Source organism: Emydura macquarii, unplaced genomic scaffold, assembly GCF_026122565.2.
Source record: "Emydura macquarii macquarii isolate MOO-44397 ecotype Brisbane River unplaced genomic scaffold, CSIRO-AGI_Emac_v2 contig_383, whole genome shotgun sequence".
Lineage (NCBI taxonomy): Eukaryota > Metazoa > Chordata > Testudines > Chelidae > Emydura > Emydura macquarii.
This window is the reverse complement of record NW_027130520.1, coordinates 6,763,767-6,784,884: the sequence shown is the minus strand read 5'-3', so window position 1 is coordinate 6,784,884 and position 21,118 is coordinate 6,763,767. Positions and strand designations below refer to the sequence as shown.

General features: G+C 49.4%; 1 protein-coding gene across 3 annotated transcripts in view; it reads left to right on the top strand.

The window, feature by feature from the left end:
* The window catches only part of SNX31 (sorting nexin 31), a 64,295-nt gene that overhangs the window by 26,033 nt on the left and 17,144 nt on the right, over positions 1–21,118 (top strand). For all 3 annotated transcript variants that reach the window (XR_010917622.1, XM_067535994.1, XM_067536006.1), the window contains 3 exons: positions 3,446–3,556; positions 16,312–16,402; positions 18,697–18,784. Coding sequence is in view for 2 of the 3 variants with exons in the window: in XM_067535994.1 (XP_067392095.1) it covers positions 3,446–3,556; positions 16,312–16,402; positions 18,697–18,784 (290 nt within the window). In the remaining variant the exon portion in view is untranslated. The remainder of the gene's footprint in view (positions 1–3,445; positions 3,557–16,311; positions 16,403–18,696; positions 18,785–21,118) is intronic.

The window sequence follows — 21,118 nt, the reverse complement described above, 5'->3', positions numbered from 1 at the left end:
GAGCCTGGTGACTCTCCTGTGCCATTGGTGTTGGTAGTATTGGTGTTGGTAGTATGAGGTTGTAGCAGGGCACAGTCCTGGCCCCTCACATTGCACGCAGTGCTCTTCATGCACTTCAGAACCAGTCTAGACAGCCGATGGACAAAACAGAGGAATGTACAGGTGCAAATAGATCTGCACAAGCTGCTGGCAGGTGTGGTGGGAGTTCTGCAGCAATTCACAGGCCTGGCAAAGCTTGCGGAGAATGCTGTGTGTGTGGATGCAGTGCTCACTGTGGATCCAAAACAGGATGCCTAGTGTGGATGCTTTACACCATTGTAACTTGCTCGGGTGCAATCCCACTTATTCAACTGGGAAGGATACATTTTCTAATGTAGATAAAGCTTTAGTGGTCCACCATAGCAACTGTTGGCATCCAAAACATCTACTCTGCATCCATCAGCAACAGATGAGCACATTCGCTGAATGATTCCTCTCACACGACCAGTAGTGAAATAGTTAACAATGCCAGTGCTTAACTGAATCATAATGGCCACAACTTAACATCCCATTGAGATGAATGGGGCAGTTCATCCTCTGTTAGCAGACTCTGAAAGACAACATTGCCTGGTTTTGCATTTGTTTTGCACTGTGGAGGTTTTCTTCTCTACTACAGAGCTAGAAGCTTAAATTATCTTTTTAATTTACAGCTTTTTTGTTACTCCACTCTGCAGATCTGGATTTATTCTGCAGCTGTGGAATTGCAGTAGGTGTAGAGCTCTGATTATAATACACATGAGTATAGGGATTGAAATTGGGCACAGGAACATAGCAGTTGTGTGTTCCTGGAGCCTTCCTGAATAGGGGAACCAGCTGAATAGCCTTTCTGTTTTTTGTCATCCTTTTGGTTGGTTTACCTCTCCTCTCCACTAAGCCTGGAGCCTCCTTTTGCTTTCCACTGGCATGAGCATGCCTGGTGTTTTCACCATGCAGATTTTCTACTCTCCAGGTGAACTCCATGGGTGTCCTGAACCAATGGCCAAGACAGCTTTGGAACCCTGAGCTACTGCTGGTTTTATGCCTATGCCGTAGCATGCTGAGAGCATCCTGGGTCTTTTATTTATCTTATGTTTTGACATTATTCTCCTCCTCCAGCAGTTCTTGTTTAAAAAATATTTTAGTATGATATATTGGCAGTGTTTCAACATGAAAAATGAGCTTCAGAAGAAAAAATTATATGGGTACAGAATCTCTCTCTCTATATATATCTATATATCTCTATAATAGATTATATATAATCTTAAAAACAGGTAGCTCTCCAAAGGGTGAATCTTGCCTTGTAGATGGCTAGTTCTTGTCTGAGCAAGTGGTTTTCAAGCTGGCCTAGTAAAGGAATGACCTATATAGGAATGTTTCCCTTTGCAACCCAGTTTGCTGGCTATTCACATACTTTCTCTCTTCCTATTACTTGCATAAACTAAATGGCTGTAGTATGAACTTCCTTAAAATTGCACACACAAGTACATCAGTGCAAGCATGTCTTTTAGGGGTCTAGTCTATGCCGTGGAAAGCCACCGTGTTGTGGTACCCAAGTACAACACAGTTGACCTAAATGTGCTTACAATCCAGTTTAATCTTATAGTGTAGATAACACTGAACAGTGTTTTAACCATGCTCTGGACCTTATCAGGTCTTCAGCATTGCTTGGGAGCATGGTTCAGTTCTGTCTACACTACAGGACCAAGCTGTGTGTTAATCAAATCAGGCACTGCTGTTTTGTAACTGGATCCCACAATGTGGTTGTGGTGTTAATACGTAGCCAACTGATTTTAGCTACACTTGTGGTTCGATATTAAAAATGTTTGAGATAAATAACCACGCTCAAGCAATTACTATCTAAAAACAAATTAATACAGTATAAAAGGAGACACATACCCTGCTTCCAGGAAGCAATTCTTACCTCATCTTACCTAATAGGTGTGATTTGGAAATGTGCATTTAAACTCGCTATATTTATAGTATGGTTTTACAAGTTACAAAACTCTATACATCACTAAAATCCAGCACACCACTTTGTAACAGTTCCTAAACTTGACATTTTGTTCTGTACTTTTCTTATCTCTGTTTTGGATATTACATTTCAAACCAGTTGCCCGTGAAGGTCCCTGTACTAGGACATAGAACAAATGTATCTTGACTTTTGACAGATTTCATATCAGCTAGAGACAATGTTGACTTCAGCTTTGCAAAGTATTATGGAATATTTAGCATAGGGGAACAGAACTGAGGGAAGAGCTGAATACATTCAGTTAACATAACCGCACATCACTTAAATATAATGTATATTGTGTTAACACCGTGCCCATAATACACATTAATGTAGTGTGTACTACGTCTAACACATGTATAGGCGAACAGGTTGCTTTACACAATGTAGGCAGGATCTTAAACTGGAGAGTGGTCTCCCATCCATTTAATTAATCCACCATCAACGAGCGGCAGCAGCTATGTCAGCGGGAGAAGCTCTCCAGTCGACATAGCGCTGGCCACGCCGGCGCTTAGATCGGCATAAGTGAGCGATATAACTTTTGTCGACTTAAGCTGTAGTATAAGCCATAGCCAAAACTTGCAGTCTGCCTTTATCCATCATCGGCTGAAGGCCCCAAATTCCAGAGAGATGCTGCAGCCTTGAAGGAAGCCAAAAGAGCCTTCCCTTTCTTGGCAAAATCATCCTGGAAATAGGGTCACCTCAGAAGGAAAATGATTTGCAACACTACATTTCTGGAATTTCTTCTAAACCAGAGAGTCTCAACCTATTTACCATTGTGGGCCTCAGATGCAGCTCTACATGTGTTATGTGGGCCTCATCCATACTATGTCTCCTGTATGGCCCTGAGGTTGTCACATGGGCTGCAGCTGTCTGCTGATTGGGCCATAAGCGGCCCGTGGATTGAGACCCATTGTTCTAAACGCACAGGGCCTGTTTTGCACTATAAAGCTGAAATCCAGGGGTAGGAATCCAGTCAATACAGTTCTTTCCCCCTTCCCTCCTACAGACCCTTGGGCCATGTCAAAACTACGGGCGCTACAGTGGCACAACTACATTGCTGCATGTATACTACTGTAGCATTGCAGAAGGGGTTTTTCTGTCTGTGTAAGTAATCCACCTTGCTGAACAGCAGCAGTAGCTAGGTTGATAGAAAAATTCTTCTGTTCACCTAGCTGCACCTATGCTGGGGGTTAGATTGGCTTAACTATGGCTCTTAAGGTGTGAACTTTTCACTCCCGATGTAATTGAGTAGATCTAAATGTAAAGCATAGACTAGGCCTTGGTCATGCTGTAGGGTGTCTCCCCATAATCCAGTTCTTTTCTCTCAGGTAAATAGGGAAGTAGAGCGCCAGCATCTTCAGCCGGGCTCTAATAAGGAGGGCAGCAATAAAACACATTCATATTTCACTTTAACAGGATACATTTAAGATCCAGACACAGAGAGCTTCTCTGGATGTTTACCTGGCTGATGGAAGGAATGTTAGGCTTGATATCCAGACATCGGACACTGCTGAAAGAATACTAGAGGTAATGGTTTCTAAATGGGATACTGCTGAAACTGTTAAATTTAAGGACAAGTGTGTGAAGAGCTGAGATGCTTTTCTTCATATTTTAGCAGGACATGGGCAAAAATGCCTTCGATACCTGAAGAAAACATAGACTTGACATTTATTACTAATTCTGTAGATAAGTTTCTTAAAGTTTTTATATTCATCAGCATTTTTTCTCTACCCCTAACTTCACCCACTCAATATCCCTGCAGCTCTTTCAATCTCCAAAGGCAGCTGTTTTGGCCATGTGTACAGGAGGCCTCTACTCATCTTAGATGAATAGGTGTGTTGTGTGGAGGGGAGGTTGTTTGTTTTCTATTTTAAAAAAGATTGTTTTAATATAGGTCAGGCCAGATCTGTTTAAACATTGTACTGCCAGCCAGTATGGCCAGAGACAGTGTTCTAGATTTGGCTTAAACATAGTTTAAGGCTGTTGGTATGCTGTGACCCCTGCTGTTATTACCATAGCACATAGGAGTTCTAGTTATGGATCTGGACCCCATTGTGCTTGGTGCTGTACAGACACAGAACAAAAGGAAGGTTCCTGCTCCAAGGAGCTTACAGTAGAAGTAGCTCAGAATCTTCGTGTCCTGCTGACTGATGCCCCTTTTTTCCCTTGTGCTTCTTCTTTCTATCTGCCTGTTGTTGTCTGTAGTCAGAAGGTAGACTCTTTAGTCTGGGACTGTCTTTGTTTGTTCAGTGCCTAGCACTGTGGGGCTGGAAGTCTAGATATTGTCACTACAAATAATAAATAGTTACTAGTTTGGTCTTGCACCCACTAACAGCCAAACTCTGTCTAAACAGACGAGGATCTGAACTATGTTGTAACATCCTTTTTTTTTAAATTCGAAGATGACTATAGGCCTGTTGTAAATAGGGGGGCTTGAATTGCTAGCTTGTAATATTTTTTCTCTTCTTGGTAACAGAAGCCAAGTTGAGCAGCTGCTTTGCCTTGTGTAAAGATTTCTCTCACTTTGATTTCTTTGCATTAACAGCTAGATCTTCTTCGAGTGCTTGCTCATGTCCATTCCATTGTAGATGTGTGCACGCCTCCGTGCATGGTTACCGGAACTTTTTTCCCTTTAGCAGTACCCGTAGAGCCGTCTCTGGCACCCCCTGGAGCCCCATGCACTTGCCACAGTATATGAAGCTCTGCCAGCCCTACGCTCCCTCAGTTCCTTCTTTCTGCCTGTGACGGTTGCTGGAACTGCTTTGACTTGAATCGCAAGTGCTCAGTCCCTTTTGTTCTCTTTACTCTTGTGTTATTTGTCTTAGTTAGGTAGATTAGAGCTTAAGTGTTGTTAATAGTGGAAGTTAGTCACTTAGGATAGTCCTGGCTGGGACATGCCCCAGTCACCGGGCTTCAAATCGTGTGCCTTCTGTGGGAAGGCCTTTCCGCTGAGTGACCCCCATGATAGTTGCCTAAAGTGCTTGGGGGAAATTCATCCTGAGGACAAATGCAAGATTTGTAAGGCTTTCAGACCTCGGACTCCAAAGGACAGAGAAATCCGTTTGAAAGCCTTACTGATGGAGGCAGCACTCAGACCAGCCTCTGAACCAACCTGTTCTACTTGGTACCGAGTGTGGCATCAGTGCAGATCGCGCCATCGGCACCAGCTGTGCCCCGGCATCAGACTTCTTCATTGCCATCGAGGAAGAAGCAGTGTAGACAGCGCACAGAGCGGGGACACTCCCCTCCACCGTCCAAAAAAGCCAGGTCGAGCACGGGGCCGCACCGAGGTCAGACAGTGGAGACTCGCTCACCACCGCTGGAGCCTGTCTCCAACCAGAGAGGCACTTGCCAGTGCTGTTGACACTGGAGGTGTTTCAGGCGGCGAGGCCCTTGTTGGCCCAGCCTCTGCCCAGAGAGAAGGGGCCAGTGTCACAGGGGAAGCCCGCGTTGGGACCCCCTTGTTGGCTCAGGTGATCCCCGGAGTGGGGAGGAAGATCTCCAACAGCCTGGTTGCCCTGAGTGGAGAGGTTGATGCGGCACTGCTCCCGCAGAAGTCGCTCCAGGTCGCGGTTGCCGGAACACCCCACTTCGGCAGGACACTGAGTGAAGTCGCCCTCCCGGCACTGGTCACAATCCCCGGCACCGGGCGAGGTTCATCCCAGGAGGTGACGCCTATCGGGGTTGCCTGCAGGAAGCCGCTCCCCAGATGGAAGTTAGCACCACTCCTGCTCCCCGGCACCAAGGAGTTCGCCCACATTGGTGCGGCACAGAACCTGGTTGCTGGAGCCTGACTCTGCACCGAGAGGGAAGCAGCACTGTAAGTCATCGGTGCCCAGGCACCGCTCTGGGCGTTCTTGCTCCTAGTCGGAGCATGGTTCCCTGTGTTGGTACCAGTCGTGGCACCGGCACGGGTCTTGTCATTGTCACGATTGATGATGCCAAGGGGCCATTCTCCAGAGTGCTGGAGCACCCACAGATCGGGTTGTCATTCCCCTGACACTTGGCACCATACAATAGGAGCCTCCAAGGCAGCCCCACCATGGTCGTCAGACAGTGAATCGGTGTCCTCTCAAGAGGACGCCACCGGATGAGTCGGTGCGGTCAGCATAAGATGCCGGAGCACCCTTCGGCTCAGGCGGTCCCAGGATGGCATCAAGGGCAATGGCCACCCCCATGGCCGTATTGGGGACCATGGGGGTTACCTCTCGGGCCAGATCCGCAGTCCTTCAGGGGTGAAATCTGCACCCCAGGCGCCGGAGAGGGACCATCGTTTGGCCTTTGACAAGTCGGACCCCAAGGAATGGACCTTGATGGAGGTCCCTCATCAGCGGGAAGGGATGCCACCACCCACTGCGCCCTTCCAGTCGTCCTACTCTTCCCCAGATGAGGTGGTCATGCAGGGACACTCAGCGCCCCTGGATGATTTCAGGACACATCAGGAGCTTCTGAAGAGGATGGCTTCCAACTTTGGGTTGGAGGCGGAGGAGCTGAAGGAGGCATCGGACAGCCTCTTTAATGTCCTGGCTGCGGCTGTCCCAGCCTGGGTTGCCCTCCCTGTGCATGAAGGTGTGTTGAAAATAGTGAAGGTCCTGTGGCAGACCCCTTCATCAGTGGCCCCAACCTCTAAAGAGGCTGAGAAAAAATATTGTCCTGGCCAAAGGTTTCGAGTACCTTTTCACCCACTCCTCTCTGGGTACCCTGGTGGTGGATGCAGCCAACCAGCGAGACCAGGAGAGACAGCCAGGCTCCACACCAAGAAACACAGACAACAAGAAATTGGACCAGTTTGGGAGAAAAGTTTATTTGACGGCAAGCCTGCAGTTTCGAATTGCCAATCAGCAGGCTCTCCTGGGCAGGTATAACTTCAGTCTCTGGGACTCGTTAAAGCACTTCGTAGACACTCTGCCCCAGGACCAGGCGCTGGATTTTAGCACCATCCTGGAGGAGGGTATCTCAGTGGCCAGGGCAGCGCTGCAGGTATCTTTGGATGCAGCAGACTCGGTGGGTAGAGCCATGGTCTCTGCCATCTGCATGTGCAGGTGCTCATGGCTGCAATCTTCTGGTCTGTCCCAGGAGGTCCAACAGTTCATCCAGGACCTCCCCTTCGATGGGTCGGTCTTGTTCTCGGACCAGATGGATGCAAAGTTGCATAGTCTGAAAGACTCGAGGGCAACGCTCTGCTCTTTGGGTCTTTATATGCCCCAGACCTCTAGACGCCACCCGTCCTTACAGCCAGCAACAGCAGAGGTACCAGCCGCAGCGGTTCATGCCCTATAGACAGAGGGACAGAAATAAGGGGTTTAGGAGACGTCCACCAACACCAGGGTCCTCCTCAGCCCCCCAGCAAGGGTCATCTAGGCGATCCAGTAATCAAAGGAGGTCATTTTGAAGGTGCGCTCAAGGGTGGCATCCCAGCCTGTTCCTTGGATCTCACCCATCCCTTCTTGAACTGCCTAGCTCCCTCTCAGTCCGAATGGGCCACGGTCACTTCGGATTGCTGGGTCCTTGGCATAGTTTTGGCAGGCTATGCCCTCCAGTTTGTTTCTCTACCTCTTCCACCCAACAACCCTCCCTCCCTGTCCCTCTTCAGGGACCCCTCTCACAAGCAATTCCTCATGCAGGAGGTAGAAACCCTTCTCAGCTTGGGGCCATAGAAAGGGTTCAACTGGACATGAGGTGAAAAGGGTTTTACTCGAGGTACTTTCTCATCCTCAAAGCGAAAGGGAGTCTAAGATCCATACTAGACCTGTGTCGTCTCAACAAATATCTCAAGAGGCTGAAATTTTGCCTGGTCTCACTTGCCTCCATCATTCCCTCCCTGGATCTAGGAGACTGGAGTCTGCCCTCGACCTAAAGGATGCATACTTCCACATTTCTATCTTCCCTAGCCACAGGCGTTCCCTTTGTTTCATGGTAGCTGGCTCCCACTACCAGTTTGCAGCGCTCCCCTTTGGTCTTTCCTCAGCCCTGAGGGTGTTTACAAAATGTATGGCAGTGGTGGCAGCGCACCTGAGGCATAAAGGCATCCAAATATTCCCCTACCTGGACGACTGGCTAATCAGGGGCAGGTCCAGGGCCGAGGTCCAGAGCAGTGTAGACATGCACCATTTGCTGCGGGTGGGGTCTGCTAATAAACTAGCAGAAGTCTACATTAACCCCGGTACAGCGAATAGAGTTCATCGGGGCAGTCCTGGACACTTCCCAAGCCAGAACTTTCCTGCCTCAGCTACGCTTCGAGGCGATGTCTGCCATCATCGCTCGCCTGCACCTCTGCCCTATGACAATAGGCAGGCACTGTCTGCAGCTGTTAGGCCACATGGCGGCCTGACTTACATAGTGAGGCTGGATCATCTAAGACTCAGGCCAATTAAGTCATGGCTGGCCTCGGTTTATGCCCCGGGTAGACATCCCTGGACCAGGTGGTCACAGTTCCCCCTCACATCCTGGTCGCACTAGACTGGCGGCAGAGCCCCCGGGCAGTGTTGAGGGGTGTGCCGTTGTAAGAGCTAGTCCCCTCGGTCACCCGGATATCCAACATCTTGGACTTAGGGTGGGGGGCCCCATATTAGCACCAACCTCGGCATTACAGGGCATCTGATCGTGGGAGGAGAGGTGCATACATATTAATGTGAGAGAGTTACAGGCTATTTGACTAGCATGTGGAGTGTTCCTCCACTTTATTGCGGGCAAGGTGGTGCGGGTACTGACAGACAGTACAGCAGCCACGTATTACATCGACAGGCGGGGGGGAGCCCATTCCTCAGCCCTCTGCAGGGAAGCCATTTGTCTATAGGACCTGGTGGTGAAGCACAATTTTCACATAATAGCCTCTCACCTCCCAGGAGTGAGGAACAACCAGGCGGACCGTCTCAGCCGGTTGTTCTTACCCCACCATGATTGGTTGCTGCATCCAGGTGTGGTTTCTATGATTTTCCAACTGCGGAGCTCTACCCAGGTGGATCTGTTCACATCAGCATGGAACAAGAAACGCCCACAGTTCTGTTCCCTCTGTGGACTGGAGACCGGGTCACTCTCCAACACCTTCCTCCTGCAGTGGTTGGGGAGCTTCATGTACGTGTTTCCACCCATCCCTCTCCTTCACAAAATCCTGCTGAAAATCAAGAGGGACGGGGCGGACCTTATCTTAATTGCCCGGGCCGGGCCATGCCAGCACTGGTTCAGCATGCTTCTGGACTGTTGATCGCCCCCCCGCTGGAGCTTCCAAGATGGCACGATCTCCTGTCCCAGGATCACGGTCACTTACTGGACCTGGACTCCCTACACTTCACGGTGTGGAGGCTCCGTGGCTGAGTGCAGACGAGCGAGCCTGTTTGGTGCCAGTTCAGCAAATCCTGCTTGGTAGCAGGAAACCTTCCATGCAGGTCATATATTGGGCTAAATGGAAACGGTTTACATGTTGGGCAGAAGTCCTAGGGGATTTCGCTGGGATTGTCGCCAATACAGGTGATTCTGGAATACCTGTTGCAACCAAAGCTCCAGGGGCTAGGCTTGCCCTCCCTGAAGGTCCACCAGCCTTTGGAGGGGAGATCAGTTTTCTCTCACCCTATGACAATTAGGTTCCTGAAAGGAGTGGAGAGGCTTTATCCACGGGTCCATGACCCAGTATCTCCCTGGGATCTCAACCGTGTCCTCTTGTGGCTCACGGGGGGGCCCCCCTTCGAGCTCCTGGCTACGTGCCCTTTACAGCTGCTGTCTTGGAAGGTGTCCTTCCTGGTGGCCATTACCTCGGCAAGGAGAGTCTCCGAGATTAGGGCGCTGACCTCAGAGCCTCCTTATACTGTGTTCTATAAAGATACAGTTCAGTTGTGGCCACACCCAGCTTTCCTGCCTAAGGTGGTTTCCTAATTTCCCAAGACATTTTTCTCTCCGTGCTTTTTCCCAAATTGCATGGTTCGGAGGAGGAGAGAAGGTGGCACATGCTAGATGTTAGGCGGGCACTAGTATTCTACATCGAGCGCACAGGACCATTCCGGAGGACTTACTTGTTTCCACCCAGCACATCTCATCATGATAACTTCCTGCATCAAGTTCTGCTATGAGCAGGCGAAGGTGCCGCTTCCGGGGATAATTACAGTCCACTCAATCAGAGCTCAAACGTCATCTACAGCCTTCCTAATGAGAGTGCCTGTGCAAGACAGCTGCAGGGCTGCCACCTGGTCGTCTGTACACGCCTTCACATTCCACCACGCCATCGTCCAGCAGGCGCAGGACAACGCAGGCTTCAGCGGAGCAGTGCTACAGGCAGCTCATCTGTAACTCCAGCCCACCTCCAAGGTATTGCTTATGAGTCACCTACAATGGAATGGACATGAGCAAGCACTCGAAGAAAAGACGGTTACTTACCTTGTAACTGTTGTTCTTCGAGATGTGTTGCTCATGTCCATTCCATGACCCACCCCCCGTCCCCGCTGTCAGAGTTGGCGGCAAGAAGGAACTGAGGGGGCATAGGGCCAGCAGCACCTCATATACCACGGCATGTGCGCGGGACTCCAGGGGGCGCCTGAGCCCGCCCTACAAGTACGGCTAAAGGGAAAAAAGTTCCGGTAACTGTGCACGCAGGCGTGCACACACCTACAATGGAATGGACATGAGCAACACATCTTGAAGAACAACAGTTACAAGGTAAGTAACTGTGTTTTTTGCCCAGTGGTGCAGCCTGGCCACACAACATAGTTCTAGCAGTTCTGCAACATGTGAAATGAATTCCACGCACCTTCCTTCACCCCTTTCCCCCGCCCCTTTCGAACTGCATCATGTTCAAGTTTGTTAAGCCTCTTTCTAACTTTGAAGCTCTTTGCTGATTAATTGCCAAAGAAAGGAATTGCAGAACAAGAAAATCAGTTAATCCAAAAAGCACATATACTTCAGATTTATATCAGCATTACAGTAGCTTCCTTCTTTGTCCCTGGAATCTTAAATCCCATCTCTCCATAAAAATATCTTGCTACCTAAGCCCTCATGCATATTGTTCTGATACCCTTGTTTTATCCTCTCTAAGGGCCAGATCCTCTTCAAATCAATGCCACTGTCTGCAATTGTACTTTTGGTACACTTCACAGTAAAGTGCCATGTACACTGTGTATGGCACCATAAGCAAACAGTGATGATTCTGATAATTCATTGGCACGGTAAATGTTGCCTGTTCTCTGGTCCCTTTTAACGTGGGGACAGGCTTGGGGGTGTGTTTGAGCAGTCCTAAGTGTAGATGTCTCATCACCCTGGTAGCTTCCCAATTACTAGTGTACACTCCACAAAGGTTTGGAATAATGTATACGGGGTATGCCTTGATCCAAGAATTAGAAAATTAAGCTCAGTACCGACTGAATGTTTTCACATTTGGTATCGCTATGAAGTGTGTTTAATGGAAGTAGGGGTTCTCTCTCCGAGTAATTGCTCATATCCATTCCAATATAGGTGTATGCACACCCCGTGCACAGATTCCCGGAACTTTTTTTTCCTTAGCACTCCCCGTAGGGTCGGCTCAGGTGCCCCCTGGAGTGCCGTGCTAATGCCACGGTACATAGGGCGCTGCTAACCTTGCGGCCCCTCAGTTCCTTCTTTCCGCCTGTGTTGGTTGCTGGAACGTCTGCCTCTTGCATATCGCAAGTAGCCTCCCTTAGTACTTAGAGTGTTCTTTGTTACAGTTGATTACCATAGATTAGTGGTAAGTTAGATAAGTTAAGTAATAAGTTAGCAGCCCTCAGGGGCTATAGCTGAGCCATGCCTGGCTCCACTGGCTTTAAAGCCTGCACCGTGTGTGCTAAACTTTTTGCTGTAAGTGACCCTCACGATCTCTGCCTCTGGTGCCTCGGGGAGCAGCATAGACGTGAGAAATGCAAGATCTGTAAGGCCTTCAAACCGCAGACCCAAAAAGTACGGGACGCCAGGCTAAAGGCCATCCTGATGGAGTCCGCGCTCCGCCCGGACTCTGAGCCATTGCGTTCGCTGGCGGCACCGAGCGTCTCCTCGGTGTGGAGCGCTCCACCGGCACTGACCCCGGCACCGAAACCTACGGTGCCGAAGAAGAAGCGGACCGAGGCCATGCATATGGACTCCTCCCTGCGACTGGTACAGCAGGGAGCAGCACAGGAGATGCCCTAGCCACGTGCCGTGGAGGTTACTCCGGCACCGGCATCTCCTCGCAGGGAGCCTCCCCCAACTCCTGGGGGTGGGGGAGCGCCCCTGCAAGGGCCGTCGACGCCGGAGGCTTTCGCGGCGGCACGCACCCTCATGGGCCTGTCCACGCCTCCGTCCCCCTCTCGGCTGAGGGCTCCGGGACCGGTGTCTCGGGGTAAACCCGCGCTGGGTAACCCCGGTGGGTGGCGGAGACAGGAGTCGAAGTCTCCCCCCAGATGGTCGAGGAGGGTAGAGAGTGCGGCTCCTCCGCCTTGTGCAGGGGTCGCAGCCTACAGAGCCTCGCTTGGCACCGATCCATGACGCCTAGGCTCCGCCGCCAACTCCAGCACCATCAGCACTGGCACTGCTGGTGTGGACACAGCTTGCTCTGACTGAGTCGTCAAGCTCCTCGGCACCGAGGGTGGTGGAGAGGCAACGTTGTTCCAGCTCCGCCTCGTGCAGGGGTCGCAGCTCCAGCTCTGGTACTTCGGTACAGAGCCTCGCTTGGCACCGATCCATGACGCTGGTGCAGATCACGGTGCCGGTAACCCATCAAGCGCCTCGGCACCGGTTGCTTCGGAACCAGTACTTTGGCTCCGCCGCCAACTCCAGCACCATCGGCACTGGCACTGCTGGTGTGGACACAGCTTGCCTTGGCACCGCCTGAGCCGGCACCGACCGCCTCGGCACCGAGGAGGCGATCGCGCTCCGACTCATCATCGCGGAGATACAGGCGACGCCGCTCGAACTCCCGAGGTGGAAAACGTCACCGAAAGAGTTCGAGGCGTGGGAGGAGGTCATCTGGCTCCTTCAGTAGTCTGTCCCCCCCCCGGCGGCACCGAAGAAAATTCTGCTTGTCCTTGTTGAATAAAGATGTTGAACATCGGCATCGCTGGTCGTCGTCTTCATCGTCCCGGGGCCGTTCACCTCCCCGGTACCACAAGCGGCGGTCCAATGGCTCTGGGTCCCAGACTCGCCAGCCGAGCACAATGCAGCAGGTGCAGATGCTGGCACCGGCGTGGCCTCAAGGCCCCTAGCAGTGGCCATACTGGGGGCCCTGGGGTGCCCAGATAGGCCAAGGGACCACTTCCGTTCATTCCTCGGTGGCCCAACCAGTACCTCCACCACCGACCCACCCGGAACAGGGTCACCCCTCGGAGGAGGGGTCAGACCCGGAGGAAGGCCCCTCCACAGGGCCCCTGCTGCAGTCGTCGTCCTCGTCCCCTGATGTGGCGGCTGGACCTGTTCGGTCTCCTGGAACAGGAAATGGCTGAGGTTCTACTCATTGCGGGGTCGCGAACCGGGCTCCCTCTCCGACATGTTCCTGCTAGACTGGAAGGGGACCCTTATGTATGCGTTTCCTCCCATTCATCTGCTGCCCAAAATCCTCTTGAAGATCAAGAGGGACAGAGCAGACATCATACTGATTGAGCCAGCTTGGCCGAGGCAGCACTGGTACAGCATGCTGCTCGACCTGTCCATCGACATGCCCGATCCCACTCCCGGGGCTCTACGACCTGCTCTCCCAGGACCAGGGCCACCTGTTACATCCGGACCTGGAATCCCTACACCTGACAGCATGGAGATTCTCTGGTTGACAGAAGGAGAGAGAGCTTGCTGCATACAGGTCCAGCACGTTCTGCTCGGTAGCAGGAAACCTTCCACTCAAATGGTATACTGAGCCAAGTGGAAACGTTTTACCTGTTGGGCGGAGTCCCGGGGTATCCCACCGACTTGTTCACCCATACAGGCGATTCTGGAGTACCTGCTCCAGCTGAAGCTCCAGGGTCTGGCACTGGCCTCCCTCAGGGTACACCTGGCGGCCATCTGGGCCTTCCACCAGCCGATGGAAGGCAGATCCCTGTTCTTCCACCCTATGTCAGTTAGATTTCTTAAAGGGGTAGAGAGGCCATACCCGCAGGTCCGTGACCTGGTGCCTCCCTGGGATTTGAACCTAGTCCTCACCATGTTGACAGGACCCCCCCTTCGAGCCCATGGCTACATGCCTGTTGCTCATCCTCTCTTGGAAGGTAGCCTTCCTGGTGGCCACTACATCGGCTAGGAGGGTCTCTGAAATTAGGGCCTTGACCTCGGAGCCCCCCTATACTGTCTTCTACAAGGACAAAGTACAGCTGAGACCCCACATGGCCTTCCTGCCTAAGGTGGTGTCCCAGTTTCATTATAACCAAGATATCTTCCTTCCCGTGTTCTTTCCGAAACCACACGGGATGGAGGAGGAGCGGAGATGGCACTTGCTGGATGTCAGACGAGCCCTGGCCTATTACATCGAACGGACCAAGCCGTTCCAGAAGTCAACACAGCTGTTCGTGACAGTGGTGGATCGGATGAAAGGCTCACCTGTCTCCACCCAGGACATCTCCACATGGATCACCACCTGTATTAGGGCCTGCTACGAGCGGGCGAAGGTGCCCCTTCCAGGAGCTGTGACAGCGCACTCAACCAGGGACCAGGCCTCATCCGCGGCCTTCCTGGAACGAGTGCCCCTGCAGGATATCTGCAAAGCAGCCACCTGGTCGTCGGTTCACACCTTCATGTCCCACTACGCCATCGTGCAGCAGGCGAGAGAGGACGCGGGCGTCGGCAGAGCCGTGCTCTCGAGGGCAACTCACCGTTGACTCCTACCCGCCTCCAAGGTATGGCTATTTAATCACCTGTATTGGAATGGATATGAGCAATCACTCGAAGAGAGAAAACGTGGTTACTTACCAGTAACTGTTGTTCTTCGAGATGTGTTGCTCATATCCATTCCACACCCACCCTCCGTCCCCACTGTCGGAGTCGGCAGAAAGAAGGGACTGAGGGGCCACAGGGTTGGTGGCGCCCTATGTACCGCGGCATGAGCGCAGCACTCCAGGGGGCGCCTGAGCCGACCCTACGGGGAGTGCTAAGGGAAAAAAGTTCCAGGAATCCGTGCACGGGGTGCACATACACCTATATTGGAATGGATATGAGCAACACATCTCGAAGAACAACAGTTACTGGTAAGTAACCTTGTTTTTCAGTTGCATCAAAGTGAGATGCTGCACTAAGTTACAAGTAGTTTCTGACACCCTCTAGTACCACCTTGCAATTTCACATAGCAGGTAATGGGGGCTTTGGTTCAAGGGCATATAGGGTGAATGTTAATGAGGTTCGGAGTTTTGTTTTTTATTGCCTGGGCCTCTGAAAATTTCTTCCTGTTATACGTGGAGAAGTGTCTAGTGCTCTGGGGGGGGCGGAGGACAAGTGATTTTATGCTCCAGCTTTTTCTCAACTGACTGTTTGAGAAGTAAAGATATGAGAGAACCCCTTATACATACACACTCTGCACACTGGAAGTGTTTGTAGAACTGGTACCTTCTAGAGGGAGTCTGAAAACTTGTATTTCTACCTTGTGTTCAGACAAATAAGTCCTGCTTCTCCCACTGTGATTCTTATGCCACATCACACATCCAGCAACTGAACTATGGAGAAATCATTTTCCTGGTGAAAACTTTTCTATCTCCTTGCCTCTCCAGAGTTGCATTTAAGTGACTTCCTGATCAAGTGTGCTGTTCATAAGTAAAAGAGGCACCTTTTTTACTCTTTTCCCTGCGAATCCAGGAGGTTCTGTGGCACCCACTGAGTGTAAGAATGATGGGGGTAGGGTTTGGCTGCTTTAAGTTAAGTTTGATTTCCCTTGCCTGAAGCAGCAAATAGGCAGAATGGAATGTTCTCAGCTCCTCTTCCAGCCTACCCAGCCCATTCCTCTCCCTATCCCAGTCCATCCTCGACACAACTCCTGCACTGAGGTTGGGGGCGGGCAGGGCTAGCACAAGGCTGTTCCTACACTCTTTGCCAGTGGGACTGGGGGCATTTGACCCCTTAAGGCCCCTTCATGCCACCAGAATGATGTAAAGGGGCCACAGCAAAACACAATCTGCTTCTGAGACTCAAGCTGGATAGGTCTTTCTTTCTCAGCATTGCCAGTAGCAAGACTGTGCAGGGGTGAAATTTAGCTCTTAACAGCTGCTTCTGCCTAGAGGGATAAAGGAACTGTTTAAAAAACAATTTTAAGCTGCATTAATGGCCAGTGATGAGACCTTGTGTAAATTCATGTTCGGATGCATAGGTGACCTCCTTTTCCGTTGTTTGTTTTTAAGGTTGTCTCATACAAGATGGGGCTGTCAAGAGAATTAATAGGATATTTTAGCTTATTTTTAATTCAAGATCACAGCAATGGAGTTCTCTCTGGTAAGCCATGTGCAGTATTTGTAACATAATGCACCCCGAGATGGGTCATTGCCAACGGAGACTGAAGCATTCCCTTTGGGCAATGGTACTCTAGTGGACTGAACCCCAGGCCTGGGATTCAGATCAGAGGTGAAATCCTGGCCCCATTGAACTAAATGGTGAAACTCCCATTGACTTCAGTGGGATCAGGATTTCATCTCTGAATTCGGTTCCTGACTCTGTTACTGATTCTGTGTGACCTTGGGCAAGTCACTTAATCTCTCTCTGCCTCAGTTCTCCAATCTGCAAAAAGGTGATGATGATGATACTCTCCTGAAAGTATTTTTCAGGTCCATAGGCAAAAAGATGCTGTAGAAGTACCTTTTACGGTGATCTAGATTTTAAAATAAATAAATGTATATTTGATTAATGCTGAAAGATTTTTGGCCATTAGGGTCATGACAGGTATTCAATCTCTTGACATGCAACTATCACTTGCTGCTAAACCTTATATGTATGGTTATTTTAGAGAAATGATCAATATCTCAACTAGGTCTTTCTTTTATGGAGGTGGGAAGATGAATGTGATGCTGAGTGTGTGGAATCCCCAGCTTTGACTACATGACTAGTACCTGAAAGTTTGCGATCACATGGGTGTAGCAGTTGGACCAAGTAACCCGCCATCTATACGTTCGCCCTCATACAACCAGTGAAATTGTTCATGCAAATTAGCTATAGGGCAGGGGTTGCTATTGGTTGTTACCTCTGATATTACAATGGTTTAGGACTCTTGGCACACAGTATGAGCTCCCTGAAATAGATGATGTTTTAGAAAGTCATATTCAAAATTACTAAATATAAAAATATTTGTTGTGTATATATTTTTTTGTTAATGGTGATAGAAGTTTTATTAGAAGAGAAATGGGAGCTGCCCCTTCAAGGATGGCACGGGGCACACTTAATGAGCTACTGCAGTGGCTAGTGTGTTCAGAATTTGTGCTGCTTCTGCTGCAAGAGGAGGTTTGTTGTAGCAGGGCACTGCGGAGGTCTGTCTGCAAGAAGCTCCCAAAGCAAAAGCTTTGTATTCCTAGAATAAACAGTGTTCACATGGAAAAGCTGAGTCTTGTGATTAAATGTAACAATGGTGTAACAATGGCATGGACACATGCCTTGCTGTCTCCCAAGTGTAATTTATAAAGTCAAAGTCACTGAGAACTTTAAAAATTGAACAGTAACAGACCACAGATACCAATCTGTTGATATCCTGAACAAAAAAGAGCTCTCAGCCATGCTAGTAGCTGTTTCCATTGCTTCACACAGACTCAGCAGACATTCTAAGCTTCAGTGCAAGACACAGCCAGGGGACAATCCTGGAGTCTTACACTTAACTATATATCTTGATAAAACACATCTTACCTATATGTATTTGTTTACATCCTCTTTGCCAGATTCACAAACAAACTTACCTCTGAATTGTGGTGGTGTATAAAAATGCATAGCATATTGGAATAGATTTTCCACAAATTGTCCTTTTATTTAGTTTAAAACTTTATAAAAATGGATATATTGAGTTCTTTAAGTATGTGTACAAAACTGCTCACAAACATGCATACCCAAACACATCAATCAGTGATGGATGGTGATAAACCTGACAAGTTGCAGCATAGCCCACAGAGTCAAACCGCCTTAAGGAGACACGTAAATACTCTCATGCTTAAAGTTAGGCACATATTTAAGTATGTTGCCGAATTGTGGACAAAGCATAGGAGTAAGCACTTGCAGGATTAGGCATTTAATTTTATGTGTGGAAAACTTATTCATGAAAGCAGTCACCTCTAGTGTGATTTGTATTCCTTATTGCACCTTAGTGATGTGTGTTGTCTTGTTTCATTCAAACAACGAATAATTTAGTGTCAGTCCTATTAGTGTACATCCAAGCCACAAAACATTTATTTTGTCTCCCATATTTAAGATAGCCCTAACTGCTCAGTGTTGTTTTGAGATTTATACTAAATTAAATCTCCTTTCCTGGATTTCTCAGTTTAATACCCCTTACCGCCACTCATTGCATTAATATAAAGCAGAATAAAGAGCACTCTAATATATTGCTCCTTAAAGATTAGGTAAAGGGGGGAGTGTCAAACAACATGACTGTTACGTAACTTTTTATCACTTATTTTTGTGATGTCCTCTTTCTTCTACATAATATTGTCATGGAATACTGACTGAAATATTAAAATAGCTGTTCTACTTCAGTGGGGTTTCAACTAATCAAGCTTATTTGTCTCTTCTTTTTTCCCTCCTGCCTCCCTCAGTAGTGAAAAAAGTGGCAGAATTTGAACTTCCCTACGTAAGTCTTCAGAGTATGAAAGAGTCATACTGTAAGATTGGGATCAGAAAATGGTGAGCTGGTCGATAAAGAGAAATTAGAAAGATGCATTCAAATTATAAATGTGCTAGGGAAGCGAATCCTCACACCTTAAATTCTGTGCATTTGGCCTGAGAGCCTAACACATAAAGCTGAATTTTTTTAAAGGCATGTAGTGGTTCCTAATTGCCAGTCTTTGAACCTCTCCGTGTAATGTTGGAACTGACCAGTTTATATGATCCTGTACAGTTTTACATTTACACATTGCGGTATTGATGGGCTGTCCATTACTTCAGTCAGTCAATTACTCTTGAACACTTTCAAAATGTATAGCTAGAAGTGTGGTTTGTGCTTGGGTTTTTGTTTTTTTTGGTTTTTTTGTTTTTTTTGCCAAAGCCACCAATAAAGGAAACCTTTTATGTTTGTTTTCTTTGCTTTTGTTAATTTTTGTTAGTATGCAGCATATAAAAACATTATCTCCTAAAAGACAAACACAGGTTCTGAGCTGCAAGTTGCAGTGTGTACTGGAGGGGGGGGGGGGCAATTGTTTGGGGCGAATTTTCTTTAAAGATCTCATTGCTAAATGTTAGCTCACAAAAGACCTGAATTATAGCAGTGCCACTATGTTTGTGTCTGTCACGTAGCTATATAAAAACATTTTTCAGACACTTGTAACATGTCAATTTTAAATTTCATTGGATTGAAGCTTGGCATACATAAATCTCTCTGTAAATTCTCCAGTTTAAAAGGGTTTGTCTACATGAGTGGCAGAATATACCAGTACAATTACACTGTTGTACCTTCTTGCGTGGATACTCTTATTCCAGTATGAGTGCCTTTTTGTGGTTTAGCTTACACTACTTCCAAGTACACATAATCTAATAATAATAATAAGTTGCAGCAGTATAACTGTACTGTTCTTCTTTGAGTGATTCCTCATGTCCATTCCATTGTAGGTGAGTGCACGCCACCGTGTACGGTTCCCGGAACTTTTTTCCCCTTTGCAGATCCCGTAAGGCCAGCTCTGGTGCCCCCTGGAATCCTGCGCACATGCCGCGGTATATGAGGCACTGCTGGCCCTACGCCCCCTCAGTTCCTTCTTTCCGCCTGTAATGGTTGTTGGAACTAGCCTTGCTCTCAGCAAGTTCAATTCCCCTTCTTTGAATTGTTGTTATTCTAAGTAGTTTAGTTAGATTTTCAGTAGCTGTTAAATGATTGTTAAGTGTAGTTAGATAAGCAAGTCCCTGCGGGGACTTAAAACGGCTGGGCTATGCCCCGGTCGCTGGGATTCAAGCCATGTGCCTCCTGCGGGAAGGCCTTCCCGCTTCGTGACCCCCACGATCAGTGCCTTAAGTGCTTGGGGGAAGCGCACAGGAAAAAAAAAAAAAAGTAAGATCTGCAGGGCTTTTAAACCGAGGACTCAGAATGACCGAGAGATCCGGTTAAAAGCCCTGCTCATGGAGGCAGTGCTCTGCCCGGCATCTGAGCCGGCCCACTCCACCTCGGCACCGAGCGTGACTGAGCAACATCACCAGTGCTGAAGAGGAAGAAGCAGCGCATGGAGTGCGCACACTCCCCTGTGCCGTTGGTAGAGGCAGAATTGAGTACAGAGATGCACTGAACCTGGCCTGTCAAGGTGCCTGCATCTCCGTGCAGGGAGCCTCCCCCAGCTCCTGGGAGCGGGAGAGTGCCCCTGCCAATGCCGTCAACACCGGAGGCTTTTCAGGCGGCAAGAGCCTTGTTGGCCTTGCCTACACCACCTCTGACCCCCTCTGCTGAGGGAGAAGGGGCCGGTGTCCCGCGGCAAACCTGCATTGGGTCCCCCCGAAGGGCAGTGGAGATCACAGGTATGGGGAGGAAGATCTCCCGCCAGACGGCCACTGGGGATAGAGTGAGGACGCTCCCCCAGCAGTCACTCCAGGTCGGTGTCTTTGAGCCAGCCTGCTTCAACTCGGGGCGAGGACTCTCCCTCTCAGCGCCGACATCAGTCACTGACACCAGAAGCAGAGCATGCCAAGAGGCAGCACCAGTCAAGATCTGCCAGGCAGCGCTCGGACAGCTCCCAGTCCAGATCCCCGGCACCGAGGAGTTTGCCCACACTGAGGCAGCGCAGAACCCCGTCGCCATCGGAGGACCCGGCACTGCACAGTCCACGATACGGAACCCGGTCACCAGAGTCCGGCTCGGCACCGCGGTGTTCGGAGCGGTGCCAGTCTCATCACCAAAGGGCAAGCAGCACAGTAAGTCATCGGTACTGAGACGACGCTCCAGTACTTCGAGCTCTTTGGAGCGCACTTCCGCTTGCCGGCTCTGCTTGCGGCGACAGAGGCGATCCTCGTTGTCCTCCAGGTAGGAGATGTCGAGAGGGC